The following is a 13,632-nucleotide window of genomic DNA, read 5'->3' on the forward strand; positions in this document are numbered from 1 at the left end:
ATCTTTGAAAAAATGTAAATACCGGATTTGTTATTCTGGATGATACCGGATGAGACAGATCTGGTATTGCATCGAAAAAAAGCTATTTGTTTGTATATGGTTTGCCGGACACCGACGCTAAGCCTGCGGATTAGGGTCCATTCACACGTCCGCAATTTCGTTCCGCAAAATTGCGGACCCATTCATTTCTATGGGGCAGCACAATGTGCCGCCCGGATCCGGAATTGCGGACCCGCACTTACGGGTCCACAATTCAGTTCCCCCAAAAAATGGAACATGTCCTAGAATAGGCATTTTCTATTAAGTGCCAGCGATGTGCGGTCTACAAAATGTGGAACGCACATCGCCGATGTCCGTGTTTTGCGGATCCGCAAAACACACACTGACGTGTAAATGGACCCTTAGACACCATGTTCATCATGACAAGTTTCCTTGAAAACCCCTCAGCTCTTCAGTACAACCCACACCGCTACCATACTTCATCTAGTAAGATTGTAAAGCTGTGCGCTCAATCATTTCATTGAATACTTGGTTTTGGTAAAATATAAAATGTAGGTTTCATTTTTATACATGGGAGATGAATGATTATCTAGAATTACAAATATCTATGGCACTTGAATTGTCATGTGGGCCTTTTCTCATGGAGCTGCTTAGCATGCTGGTCTCCAGTGGTACCTTCAGTTTGGTGCCGTAGAAGGTGCTAGGTCTGGACATATTCCTGTAGCTTACTTGCCTTATGTTTCAGACGTTCTCATGGTTAGGCAAATCCATTGTGGTTTTTATAGATAATCTGCATCTGGTATACTCATCAGTTGTAGACCGCAGGAGCAGGCAGGTAGCTGTCATGTAGTGTTCTCCTTGGAAGTGTCTTCCTACTTGTATCACACACTTGCCACTCTATTGCCATATTTTTTAATAAATATGTATGTATTGTGTTTTATTTAGGCAAAAGAAATTCTTACAAAAGAGTCGAATGTGCAGGATGTGCGCTGCCCTGTTACCGTGTGCGGGGATGTCCATGGCCAGTTTCACGACCTCATGGAGCTCTTCAGAATCGGAGGAAAATCCCCAGACACCAACTACCTGTTTATGGGAGACTATGTGGATAGAGGCTACTACTCTGTGGAGACGGTGACTCTTCTTGTAGCATTAAAGGTAATGACGCTGTTTCTTACAGTTTGTATGATGTCCTAGCCTAGTATCCTGTGCAGGGACTGAACCCATAAAAGCATGCCCAAGATGGTCCGTGCCCAGACCACGCATCGGGGAGGGGGAGGGGGAGGGGGAGGGGGGGGGGGTCAGAAATTACATCTGAATAGTTTTTGGCTATGGAATAATTGTGATGCTAGAATAGCATCTCTTTACTGACATCACCCCAGCAGAAGACCTCATCAGGTTCTACTCTTTTAAACAGATTTGCCAAAACTGCCCAGTTGAATACTGGAATAACATACACTGGTCTGATGAATCTTTGTGCACATTGTGGGATCAGAAGTTGTCATAAACTACATGAATCCTTCCATTTTAAGCCTCTAAATACCAAATTAAAGATGCACTTTCAGAATCCCCCCCTTCATTTGTTAATGTGTTGGCATACATAACATTATATGTATTATAGCAGTATTGATGTATTTTCCGCCTTCATTACTTTAGTCAGTGACCTCTGGTGAGACTTGCCAGATCCCACGGTTTTCAAGTTGGTAAACTGAGGTCAGCGCATCCTAATGGACTGCATAGTGTCAGATCTCGGTCATGGAGGCATACTTAAGATGTGGTGTAACAGAAGATTCCAAACATTTGGGATGCTGTTAAGTTGTCATTGACTCAATCTCTACAGAACGCTGCCACCGCCTTGCTGAATTCTTTCTACAAGGAGACTCTACCTTGTACTAGCCAGGTGTATATAATAGTGGCCTCTGCAGATTGGTGTTGTTAGAATATTTCACATAGAAAATAATTTTTAATCTTTTTATCCTAGAGCATGTAGTAACTTGCGATTTAGAATCCACAAATCTACATTTTACAAACCAGCTCCTGGATCTGAATACTTTTGTAATTGCATGTAATTAACATTTTATTATAGCTACTCAGTTGTTGAATGAAATCTATCTGTATAGCGCCACCTGCTGTTTGCTCTTTTTTTCTTCTAATTTCTTTGTCCTGCTCACGGAGATGGAAGCACATGCTCAGTTCCATCGTTCACCTGCCACCAGTTGCAGCAGAAAGGCCACGTCCCCTAACCTGACAGTTTGAAATAAATGTAGCAGAACAGTTGGAGCAGTGAATGGGGAGATCTCTGGATCCATGTGAGGTACAGGGCTGGACCCAGCTATGGTAGAAAGAGGTTGTCATGTACTATATGATGTCTGATTTTCATTTTTTACGTTATTCATGGGATAACCCCTTTTAACCATATTATTTCCTTCCTAGGTCCGTTACCCAGAACGTATCACAATATTGAGAGGGAACCATGAATCTCGACAAATCACTCAAGTCTATGGTTTCTATGATGAATGTCTACGGAAATATGGGAATGCAAATGTATGGAAGTATTTCACAGATCTCTTTGACTACTTACCATTAACGGCTTTAGTTGATGGCCAGGTATGTATTTTCTCGGTACCCCAGAGGGAATATTTGGCACTTTTCTCTTCGAATGAAAAATACACTACTGCCTTTGTCGAAGGCCTTTTCCGTTCCGTTAGGGGATTGTCAGAGCTTATCTATTCTTTCCTTGTACAATGACCGCTGCCTAGAAAACTCCCCCATAGAAGTCAATAGGGTTCCCTCCAGACCACTGTGTCTATTAGCCATGTGGCTGCCGTAAAGCAATTCCCCTAAAGCTCAGGCAAGATGGCCGCCCTCATAATCATGTTCAGAAAATAGCATCAAATCTGTAATCAGAAAACAGTTTAGAAAAAAAGGATATGTTTTACTATCTGGTTTCAACTGGCAGAAAAACAAAATTGGTGGCACATTTCCTTTAAAGGGCTTCTGTCACCCCACTAAAGTCAAATATTTTTTTTTGGGCGAGTTAAATTACTTATATTGCGATATATGAAAATATAATGGTCTTACTTACTTTGATTCAGCAGTTTCTTCTAAAAACGAAGTTTTATAATATGTAAATTAGGTCTCTACCAGCAAGTAGGGCGTCTACTTGCTGGTAGCAGCTGCAGAAAACCGCCCCCTCGTCATGTTGATTGACAGGGCCAGCCGGGATCTCCTCCTCCTCCGGCCAGCCCTGTCGGCATTTCAAAAATCGCGCGCCTGTGTTCATTTGGCGCAGGCGCTCTGAGATGAGGAGGCTCGCCTCCTCAGCACTCCCTCAGTGCGCCTGCGCCGATGACGTCTTCTATTTCGGTGATGTCATCGGCGCAGGCGCACTGAGGGAGTTCTGAGGAGGCGAGCCTCCTCATCTCAGAGCGCCTGCTCCGAATGAACACAGGCGCGCGATTTTTGAAATGCCGACAGGGCTGGCCGGAGGAGGAGATCCTGGCTGGCCCTGTCAATCAACACGACGAGGGGGCGGTTTTCTGCAGCTGCTACCAGCAAGTAGCCGCCCTACTTGCTGGTAGAGACCTAATTTACATATTATGAAACTTTGTTTTTAGAAGAAACTGCTGAATCAAAGTAAGACCATTATATTTTCATATATCGCAGGATAAGTAATTTAACTAGCCCAAAAAAAAAAAAGACTTTAGTGGGGTGACAGAAGCCCTTTAAGGTCTTTGTCACTAAAATGACTGGTAAAGTTGGTGAAGGCAGTCTCCATATGTAGGTACACTCATGCATATGTCCTTAAAGACCCCTCAGACTAGCATAAGGAGAGGACATGTTCTATTTTGTTTGCGGAGCCGCGGAATGGACATGTGGATGCGGGCAGCACGCGGTTTGCAGCCCCATTGAAGTGAATATGTGTGCATGAGCCCTTAGTGTTTGCAGGTTCAGCTGACCTTTATCTATGGTGTGTGGCTAACTTTAGATGTCAGGAAGAAAAAGGGATCAATGAGGTTTTTCCTCACTGCCGTCGGGTCCCCGTACATTTACACACTGGTAAAACGCAAGGAATTATAGGATTAAAATAAATTGAAATTTTTGTTCTTCAGCCTCAATAGTTCACCCATGTTTTCTCTAAAGCCTTGTCTGACCACTTAGACTGTGGGGGAGATTCAAACGGGTTCCATGGACGTTGGGTCTTTACAGATGGCGTGTGCCTGTTTTACACACCTGCTGTCAGACACCGGTCGCAGGCGTCTGCTGTGTAAAGCAGCAGGCACTCACTGGCTGTAGTGCCTGCATAGCTCCTTTAAAGATCTGACGTGTGGCAGATGTCAGGAAGGGGTTAAAACATATATGTAGCTTTAATTTTAGTAGTTTCATTAAGAGGTATTGAATCCCCACAGTCTGGTCACCAGTTTATTTCAATGGGAGATTGAGCTCGGATTCTGCTCCGAAAATGGCACGTGCTGCTTTTTTTTCTTACTTTTTCCGCTTGGAAGAAAAAAAAGCAAATGCTGCTTTCCATTAAAGTGAGGCTGTTTGGAGCCATTTTTGGCACAAATTTTTTCTTGGGAAGCCCCCCAAAAAACTCATTGTGAACTGGTTCTAATGATCGCTAGGCATACTTGGTCTTGTATTACAAAAAAAGGCGAGAATTTTTGTGAGGTGAAACGGGTGGAGACAGTAGTGTGCCAAGTAGTGCTTCTCAGCACAATTAGTAGTTGACGGTCTCTTGCTAGGCCGGGTTCACATCTGCATTGTGAACTCCAACCCTCCGAATGCGGTCTTACACTGTTATTCATCCATTCCAGCATCTTACAAGATGACCACTGATGGGTGAAGGTCATTGGTAGGTTGCTGTCACTGTGGGTTCACATTGTGTTTTTCCTATCTGTTTAACGTATACTAAAAACCTAGCTGTTAAACGGATGCCTCAGACAGATGCCATACATTGGCATCTGTTCACCATAGAGTTCCATTGTAAAAAAAAGTGTACATTTTTTTACCGTACTCTGCAGGATACCAAAACATGGTTTTCTGCGTTAGAGAAAAAAATAACGTATATGTCAAATGGAGGCATAGAACACAATGTGAACCCACCCTAAGCGGTATGTGTTGGATTTTGTTGAATGTATAAATTTTGTGTTTCTTCCTAGATCTTCTGTCTTCACGGAGGTCTTTCTCCGTCTATTGATACGCTGGATCATATTCGTGCTTTGGATCGCTTACAAGAAGTTCCACATGAGGTAATACTTGGTGAGGCTGAGGATCACTCGAGCAGCCAGTTAGATGTCTGTAGCGTCTGAATCTACTGTGAATTTAATTGTTGTACAGTTATAACGAGAAAGGAGCAGCGAGCAGCCAAGGCTACTGGTCCTCCATCTCTTCAGTCTTAAGACATAGACTTGGATCTCCCTCCACTGCTGTGATCGTTGCTACCTGAAGCAACAGCATACAGATGTAGCAGGGTTAACACACAAATTCTTAACTCAAATTTCTGAACTCATCGTGTTATCTTGAAACAATTGAAAGCAATTGAATTTTGAAAGCCATTGAAAAGCAATTGGTGTTTGCTTAACGCATTTAGTTTAGATAACACGTCTCATAAAACATGAGTGTTAACTCTACTACATCTGTATATGTTTTGGGCTAAATTGTGGTAAAGTTGCTAGGAAGGTTAAGTAGATCCCTTCACAATTTTGATGATAGTATTGTACTGGTTATCTGATAAATATTGGAGTGGTGCGTTATGTGTTAAAATGGTGGTATCCAGTGTCTTCTAAAAATGTAGAGAAGAGCAAAACATGAACAGAGTTTGACCCCTGATTGCTTGCTCTTCTAATGTTGGCAGGACTATCTCGACCTCCCCTATATAATACCGTGTACATGGTCACAGGCAATAATGCTGCTATAATGTTTACTGTAATGTTTAATAATCAAATTCAGCTAACTCCATTGTATTAATTGTCCAGGGGCCAATGTGTGACCTTTTGTGGTCTGATCCAGATGATCGTGGAGGTTGGGGCATTTCCCCCCGAGGTGCTGGCTACACTTTTGGGCAGGATATTTCTGAAACCTTTAACCATGCCAATGGACTCACTTTGGTGTCACGTGCTCATCAGCTTGTAATGGAGGTATGTCTGGAAGAATTATGACAAACTATGCTTAATAGATTGCTATCAGTATAGCTTAGTAGTGGACATGGTGTAGTAAAGTATTGCTGTAAACGATGCCCTGATATCTCACATGACATGTCCCAGAAAATGAAGGCAGGAGAAGTCTGACAAACTGCTAACATTGAGTACAGAAATATGAATGATTCCTGCCTATGAGGGGCTGTGGCCGATCTGTTGCAGAATTTTCTGCAGCTGATCTGGATAGAGCTTGCGGAAATCCATACACATGCTTCAGAAATCTACTTCCTGTCCGTATTCCCTAAGCATTCAGAGGATGTTCAAATAACTTTATTTATATTTTTATTTTATTTTTTACTAGTTTTAAATCAGTAATTTCTTTTCCAGGGATACAACTGGTGTCATGACAGGAATGTGGTTACCATTTTCAGCGCACCTAATTATTGTTATCGTTGTGGGAATCAGGCAGCTATAATGGAACTGGATGACACCTTAAAATACTCCTTGTAAGTAGCTTTATGTAACTTGCCTTGTTTCCATTGTACAGATTAGTGGTACCTAAACTGTGGCCTAGGAACCTTCTGTATAGCCTGAGGAATGCTTAACCATTTTTCAGTCCTAACTAAATGAGATGTGCAACCCTTAAGGGTGCTTATATACACCATATGGACAAGTATTGGAACTCTCGTCTAAAGGGCCTTTTACACGGGATGAGAATTTGCCAGATAATCGCTTGAGTGTTCATAGGAATGCTTGTTAGAGATTATCTGGCAATGTAAAGGCGCCATTCATTGGGTAATAGATCATTTGTCTGGACACAAAAATAGTCGTTTGCTGGCAGCAGATCAAACTGTGTAAACAGCCTTTGCTGCCGGCAAACAACGAGTCTGCATGGTGACGAGCAATGGCATTAGTGATCGCTCCTCCCCAAACTGTGGAGGAGATTGCTGCATGTAAATACAGTGCTCTTCTCTGCTGATGAGCAGGTGACTGCAGGAAGGAACGCTTCCTTACCAACAATTGCCTGCTGTATCATGCCTTCCAAAGGGACATTTAAATATTGAGTTCAGGTGTTTTATTCAGCCCCATTGTCACAGGTGTATAAAATCCAGCACCTAACATGCAGTCTGCCTTTACAAACATTTGTGAAAGAATGGGTCATCCTAAAGGGCTCGCTGAATTTCAGCATGGAACAGTAATAGGGTGCCTCCATTGCAGCAAGGCAGTTTAGGAAATTTCTTCCCTACTAAATATTCTGCAATTAACTTTGAGTGGTATTCTAAAGTGGAAGCATTTAGGAACCACCGCACCTCGGTCATGAAGTGGATGCCACGTAAAGTTACAGAGCGGGGTCACAGAGTGCGGAGTTGCATAGTGCTACTTTCACACTGCCGTTTCTGGGTCCACTTGTGAGATCTGTTTCAGAGCTCTCACAAGCGTCCCAAAACTGATCAGTTCAGCCCCAAAGCATTCTTAATGGATAAGGATCCGTTCAGAATGCATCAGTTTGGCTGCGTTTGGTCTCCGTTCCGCTTTTTGAGGCGGACACCAAAATGCAGCTTGCAGCGTTTTGGTGTCCGCTTGACGATGCGGAGCCAAACTGATCAGTCCTGACTTACAATGTAAGTCAATGGGGACGGATCCGTTTTCACTGACACAATATGGTGCAATTGAAAACTGATCCGTCCCCCATTGACTTTCAATGTAAGTCAGGACGGATCCGTTTTGACTTAGACTTTTTTTTGAATGAATAATACAAACGGATCCGTTCTGAACGGATACAAGCGTTTGCATTATCGGTGCAGATACAAGACGGATCCGCACCGAACGCAGGTGTGAAAGTAGCCTAATACATAAAAAATCACTAGTGTCCTGCTGACTCAATAACTGCAGAGTGCCAGACCTCCTCTGACATACTGTCAGCACAAAAACTGTGACTTGGAGCTTCATGACTTGGGTTTCCATGGCTGAGCAGCTCCATGCAAGCCTCACCAAGCACAATGCCAAGTGTCCGATGTAGAGTTGTAAAGCACGCCACCAATGGACTCTGGAGCAGTGGAAACATGTTCTGTGGAGTGAGAAATCCCTTTTCTCTATCTGGCAGACTGATAGACGAGTCTAGGTATGGATATTTTACCATAAATTGCACTGGTTTTTGCCCAGGCAGCTTGAACAAGTGAAGCAAACTGAAACTGTCTTCTTAACATTTTCTAAATGTGCAGTCAGGAAATGCATGGCAAAAGCATGGTAATTTATGTTAATAACACGTGGAAGTCTCGTCTGTGCAACATAAATCGCAACAAGTTCGAACACTCTTATCTGCACATTTGACATCTCCATCGCAAGTTGCCCTTGGTATTTAGAGGATATACAGCGGCCCCTCAAGTTACAATATTGGTTCCAGGACGACCATTGTATGATGAAACCATTGTAAGTTGAGTAATTGGTTCCAAAGCCCCAAAATGTCATCCAAGATAAGAGAAAATGAAGGTTTAAGAAAAATAAGCAGATAACTAAGGCTACTTTCACACTAGCGGCAGGACTGATCCGACAGGCTGTTCACCCTGTCGGATCCGTCCTGCCGCTATTTCGCTGTGCCGGCGGACCGCCGTTCCGTCCCCATTGACTGTAATGGGGACAGGGGCGGAGCTTCGGCGCAGCATGGCGAGAGTACACCCTATGAATCATTAGCTAGTTCAACCGCTGATGGCTATCTCTCACATCGTGGAGGAATTTTGATTCTCTCTGCATTACAATTTTGCTCCAGTTGATTGAGGTTTTTGCATATTCATTTATGCACAGCTCTTAAAGGGGTAGTCTCCCTTCAGCAAATGGCATTGATCATGTAGAGGAAGTTAATACAAGGCACTTACTAATGTATTGTTGTTATCCATATTGATTCCTTTGGCTGGATTCATTTTTCCATCACATTATACACTGCTCGTTTCCATGGTTACAGACCACCCTGCAATCCATCAGTAGTGGTCGTGCTTGCACACTATAGGAAAAAGTGCCGGCCTCTCTGGTGGCCGGGACCATGGGAGCGCACGTAGACTAGTGCTTTTTCCTATATTGTGCAAGCACGACCACCACTGATGGATTGCAGGGTGGTCTGTAACCATGGAAACGAGCAGTGTATAATGTGATGGAAAAATGATTACAGCCAGCAAAGGAAGCAATATGGATAACAATACATTAGTAAGTGGCTTGTAATAACTTTCTCTACATGATAAATGCCACTTACTGAAGTGAGACAGGTCCTTTTAAGTTCCTTTCACAATATTTCAAATGGGTTGAGGTCTGGTCTTTGGGCCAGTGCTACACCTTCATTCTTTTTCAGCCGTTCTATTGTAGATTTGCTGGTGTGCTTAGGATCATTGTCCTGTTGCATGACCCTGTTTCAGCCAAGCTTTAGCTGTTGATGGCCTCACATTTGACTCTAGAATACTTCATGGTCGAATCAGTGACTGCAAATTGCCCAGGTCCTTTGCTTGCAAAACAAACTCAAATCACCCCTTCACCACAAGCTTGAAGTTGGTAAAAGGTGCTTGTGCTAATATGCTACGTTCAGTTTTCACTAAATGTGGCATTGTGATTTATGGCCAAACATCTCCACTTTGGTCTCGTCTGTCCATCTTTCCAGAAGTCTTGTGGGTTGTTCAGATAAAACTTTGCATACAATCTGTACTGCCCTAATCTTTTTTAGAAATAAGAGACATTTTCTTGGCAACCCTTCCAAACAAGCCATACGGTGTATTTGTTCAGTCTTTTTTTCAATTGTAATGTCGTGAACTGAAACATTTAGCATGCTGAGGACTGTAGAGTCTTAGATGTATTGTTTAGATATTTTTATGAGCATTGCCCAATCTGACCTTGGGGTGAATTTACTGGACAGCTGTATTGAATGTTTCCACTTGTGAATCATTTTTCTCACTGTAGAATGATGGACTTCAGATTGTTTGGAAATGGCCTTATAACTTCCCAGATTGATGAGCTGGAACAGTTGCTTCTCTAAGATCATAACTGATGTTGTTTTCCTTGGCTTAGTGCTCCAGACCCGCAAAATGCCAAAACGTCTTCTTTTCTAGAGGTGGTCAATGGTAAATTATAAAGGGCATTTGATTAGCAGCACCTGACTTCTACTTATCCTGTTAATTCCTATGGAAGCAGTGAGGGTGTATAGTCATAGGCAAAAATTGAGACTGGCGCAAATTTTTGGTTTTCGCAAAGTTTACTGCTTCAGTTTACATGGTGGCAATGTGCATTAAATCCAAATTGTTATGAAGTGACCTAGACATGAATATTAACTTAATTACAAAAACCCTATTTCCACTGCACTTCCGCCCTTGCACAAAATGACCTGCTATCATTTCAGTGATCTTCTCACTAACTCAGGAGAAAACTTTAACAAGGAAAATGCAGTTAATATCACTCTGGCATGCTGAATGAATTAGAAGAGCGGACTGGGTGCTTTAAAAGGGGATGGTGCTTGAACTCATTGAGGAGCATTCACTAAGGTGTTTACGCCAAAAGTCGCAAATTATGGTGCATGCCATATTTGACATAATTTGCAGGTTTCTGAGCTTCTCAGCTCTTTTCTAAAGTGTCATGAAAAGCTGCCGGGCAGCATGCAGCTACCAGATTTACTATAATCTATGGCTGAAGTCTACATCAACCCCTAGCTGGTGTAGACTTCAGTTTCTATCACATGAAATGTCAGAGAAGTGGCTAATTGCCTCTTAAGAAATTAGTCTGCCTCGTCGTAAAAATTAGGCGCATCTCACTTTGGTCCACAGGGATCATAACTGGGGGAATGCCAGTCTTGATAAATTTCCCTCAATGTCTTCTGTTAACCATGGTTACTTCCAAGGAAACATGTGCAGTCATCATTGATTTGCATCAAAACGGCTTCACAGACAAAAAAAATTTGCTCCTTGTAAGATTGCACTTTAATCAACCATTTATCAGATCATCAAGAACTTCAAGTAGAGAAGTTTATTTGTGGTAAAGAAAGCTTCAGAGCGCCCAAGAAAGTCCAGCAAGATGATTCAGCTATGGGATCAGTTCACCACCAGTGCAGGTCATGTTCAGGAATGGCAGCAGACAGGTTTCAGCGCCTCTGCATGCACAGTGAGGCGATGGCTTTTGGAGGATAGCCTGATGTCGGAAAGGGCAGCAAAGAAGTCACTACTCTCCAAGAATTATTTTTAAGGACAGACTGACATTTTGCAGGAAATACAGGGATAGGACTGCAGAAGAGTGTGGTAAAGTTATTTTCTCTGATGAAGCCTCATTCATACTGTTTGTGACATCTGGAAAAGTGATTGCCTAGAGCAGTGTTCACGAACTCCAGTTCTCAGGGCCCACCTGACGGTGAAGATTTGAGAATATCCCACAGAATGAACACCTGTGGTAAGTCCTTATGCATTGACGCTAATTAGATCACCTGCTCAATACTAAGGAAATCCTGAAAACATGACCGGTAGATGGGTGTTGAACACTGGTCTAGAGAAGAAAAGGTGAGCACTACCATGAGTGCTTTGTCATGCCAACAGTAAAGAATCCTGAGACCATTTAGGTTACTTCTCATCTTACACACAATTTTACCTAAAAACACTGCCATCAATAAAGAGTGGTTTTAAAATATCCTCCAAGAGCATCTTCTCCCAACGATCCAGGGGCAATTTGGTGATGAACAATGCTTTCTCTAGCATGATAGAGCGACCTGTCACAAGGCAAAAGTGATAACTTAATATGTGAAATTTGTAGTCCATGGCCAGGAAACTCCCCAGAAGCTCATTGAGAAACTGTTATCAATCCTCAAAAAGCGGTGGACAAACGAAAACACGGAAATTGGATAAACTCTAAGCACTGATTAGGCAAGAATGGGTTGTCATCAGTCAGAATTTGGCCCAGAAGCTGATATCCAGCACGCCGGGGGGATTTTCAGAAGTCTTGAAAAAGAAGGTTCAACACTGGAAATATGAGGGGGACATTTATCAAATCTGCTACGTCATTTTTGTGGCAACTTTTGATGAGCCTCGCCACTTTCAAAGTGGAGTGAAAAATTCAGCGGGATTACAGATTAGAACGCACAGATTTGATGTGACTTTTTAAAAAATGTCTCATCTCCACGCCAAGCAACCCCTTGAAGTACCTTTACTGACCGTGGCAAAACCACATCACAGTTGCGGCAAATAAAAAAAATGCCATCTTCATAAATTTGGAGCAGGTTTACCAAACAATTTCCAGTCTAAAAAATGGCCTCAAACAGTCCTTTAATAAACATGATGCATTTGTCAATAAAAGTTAAACTTGTGAAAAGCTTATAATTGCACTTGCGTTGTGAGGACCCGGCAGGCAACTTCGTTGCCGGAACTGCCTGCCGGATCCGGAAATCCGTATGTAAACGGATATCATTTGTGGACGGATGCGGATCCGTATCCGTCTGACAAATGCATTGAAATTACGGATCCATCTCTTTGGTGTCATCCGGAAAAACAGATCCAGTATTTATTTCTTTTTTCCGCATTTTTAAAGGTCTGCGCATGCGCAGACCAGGAACCCTGATCCAGTTTTCTGAAACACTTGGTACCGGATCCGGCATTAATGCATTTCAATGGAAATTAATGCCAGATCCGGCATTCCGGAATTTGGGCTAGAGAAAATACCGCAGTATTTTTACGGCCAAATACTGTAAGAGGGACTGGACTGAACTGAAGACATCCTGATGCACACTGAATGGAATGCTCTCCATTCAGAATGCATTAGGATAAAAGTGAAGCGTTTTTTTCCGGTATTGAGCTCCTAGGACGGAACTCAATACCGGAAAAGAATAACGCTAGTGTGAAAGTGCTCTTAAGTATACCATAGAAACATCTGATAAAAAGATCTAATACACTGAAGCAGCAAACTTTGTGAACAACAGCAATTGTCAGTTTCAAAACATTTAGCCATTTTCACATATAACTACTGCCCTTGGGTGTAGTTCTTGTTATTTAATGACAGTGTAATTTGTCATGTGGTGGTGGTTATCTAATTTTAGTTCCTTCTGAGAATCAGATTTTTTTTTTTATGTCTTAATACAGAAAACCAGTTTTCATATAAGATTGATATTGCATTTCTCATGACTCCATACACAGTGGGGTGCTGCCTGTGTAGTACAGCAGACACCCACTAGGGGGATCAGAGATAACTGATCCTGGTCATTTAACTTCTCAGATGCCATGGCATACCAAGGGTTTTACAGTCTTACATTATCAGGCGGGGTCAAAAGCATACCCTTTTGGCCTCTGGCTAGTGTATGTCTGTATACTGCAAAAAAGAGAAAATGTATGGAATAACATAGGCTATTCTCTTCCATCCCGTGGTGCCCTTAAGAAAAGAAAGTAGCCAATGTTGTTCATATATAAACAGCTGTCAGTGAATCTTCCATGTGGAGAAATCCCCTTTGCGACCAAATGTGCAAGAGATAAAAATTGGCATATGTTTGATA

The 13,632-nt window shown here is 42.4% G+C and overlaps 1 protein-coding gene across 1 annotated transcript in view; it reads left to right on the plus strand.

Moving 5' to 3' along the window:
* The window catches only part of PPP2CB (protein phosphatase 2 catalytic subunit beta), a 57,851-nt gene that overhangs the window by 42,224 nt on the left and 1,995 nt on the right, over positions 1-13,632 (plus strand). The window contains exons 2-6 of the mRNA XM_040417881.1: positions 946-1,155; positions 2,431-2,604; positions 5,160-5,249; positions 5,976-6,137; positions 6,525-6,643. Coding sequence (XP_040273815.1) covers positions 946-1,155; positions 2,431-2,604; positions 5,160-5,249; positions 5,976-6,137; positions 6,525-6,643 — 755 coding nt within the window. The remainder of the gene's footprint in view (positions 1-945; positions 1,156-2,430; positions 2,605-5,159; positions 5,250-5,975; positions 6,138-6,524; positions 6,644-13,632) is intronic.

This window comes from Bufo bufo, chromosome 2, assembly GCF_905171765.1.
Source record: "Bufo bufo chromosome 2, aBufBuf1.1, whole genome shotgun sequence".
In the NCBI taxonomy this organism is placed as follows: Eukaryota; Metazoa; Chordata; class Amphibia; order Anura; family Bufonidae; genus Bufo; species Bufo bufo.